Source organism: Octopus sinensis, linkage group LG4 (assembly GCF_006345805.1).
Source record: "Octopus sinensis linkage group LG4, ASM634580v1, whole genome shotgun sequence".
In the NCBI taxonomy this organism is placed as follows: Eukaryota; Metazoa; Mollusca; class Cephalopoda; order Octopoda; family Octopodidae; genus Octopus; species Octopus sinensis.
In genome coordinates this window covers 73,901,857-73,903,356 of record NC_043000.1, presented here as the reverse complement: position 1 = coordinate 73,903,356, position 1,500 = coordinate 73,901,857, and the positions used below count along the sequence as shown (strand labels likewise).

The 1,500-nt window shown below is 34.7% G+C and overlaps 1 protein-coding gene across 1 annotated transcript in view; it reads left to right on the top strand.

Annotated features, from left to right (window-relative positions):
* Window positions 1-224, top strand: part of LOC115210492 (general transcription factor II-I repeat domain-containing protein 2A-like) — a 1,612-nt gene extending 1,388 nt beyond the window's left edge. Inside the window, exon 2 of the mRNA XM_029779095.1 lies at window positions 1-224. This exon is cut by the window's left edge and continues 403 nt beyond it. Within this exon, the coding sequence (XP_029634955.1) occupies window positions 1-224 (224 nt within the window).
* Window positions 225-1,500: the final 1,276 nt, after the last annotated feature.

The window sequence follows — 1,500 nt, the reverse complement described above, 5'->3', positions numbered from 1 at the left end:
AAGAATTTGCCAGGAGATTTAAGGATTTCTGTGCTTGTGAAGACCAGCTGAAAACTTTTTCAATGTCTTTTGACGTGGATCCTGTTGAGCTTCAAATGGAATTGAATGAATTACAAAGTTACTTTGATGTCAAGAGTCAGATTTTAAATAGGAATCTGATGGACTTCTACAAATACGGTCTGCCTCACACTCAATATCCATATCTTACTTGCTACTCAAAATGATTTCTTGTTTTGTTCGGTTTGACATGGATATGTGAATACCTCTTCAGTCGCATGCAATTGGTAAAATTGAACAAAACAAATTCTTTGAGTGATGCTCACCTTGAAGATGAACTCCAACTGGCCTTAACAAATATTCCGGCAGACATTGAAAAGTTTCTTGATGCCTCAAAATAATTTCAAGTTTCTCACTGATATTTTCGTTCATTACCGGTATACATCTAAAATAAAATTGTTTTATTATTGAAATACAAGCCATTTATTTGAACAAATGTTTTTTTAATCTTGATCAATTGTTAAATTTGTTTTATAGGATGTAAGGTTCTAAATCAAAATTTTTAATGGTCATTTCGTATTCATGTAATATCTGGAGACTATAATTTTTTGATAGCAGTGAAGAAGTAATAGAAATAGTATCATATGTAGGACCCTTATGTTTAAATTGAATTATGAATTATAATTGTATAATGGATAATTTCTATAAATAGAATAATAGAATCAATGTTTTCAGTTCTGAATACTTTTTCAAACCATTTCGAATAGTTGTATTAAAAAATGAAAGGCTAGAAATGTGAGTCTGGCCCACTAGCATCGTTTTTTCTTAAATCCAGCCCATGTTTGGAAAAGGTTGGGCAGCACTGCTATAGATCATTCCAGTAACTCATACTGCATCGATCATCATGTAGATTACCAAGGTTTGTGACCAGGGGCACCGGTTCTAGCACCAGCATTTGATGAATCAGCTACTGAACCAAAATCAAGATTTGCCAGATGCAAGCATCCTTTTAAAGTATTGACTTTCAATGTAAGAACTTTGAAATCTATGTCTCAAATATCAAAACTTGCTGCATTGGCTATCAACTTTCATACTGGCATCTTGTGTGTGCAGGAACACCGTCTCTTCCATGATGATCACAATTTTAATGCATCATGAACTCGATAACAACTGGACTTTTGTGTCTGTATCTGCATGGAAAAATACAGGGTCATTGGCAAAGGTTTCTGTGATTTCAGTTGTCAATTGCACTAGCTATTATCAAGCAATCTATATGAAATCAACGTGGGACTGTATAACAACTGCAGGAGTTTTGATATTTGCCACTGTATTATCCTTGAAATCACTATTTCACTAGCAAGCGCCTGGCCAGTCACTCCACAGCAATTACAGTGACTGTACAGCAGAAAGAGCAGCGTGTGTTGTGGTATGCTGAGTTTAAGTCAGTTGTTTTAGTGTAATGTCATTTTTAGTGTACTTATGGACAAGATCCCTCTACAGACA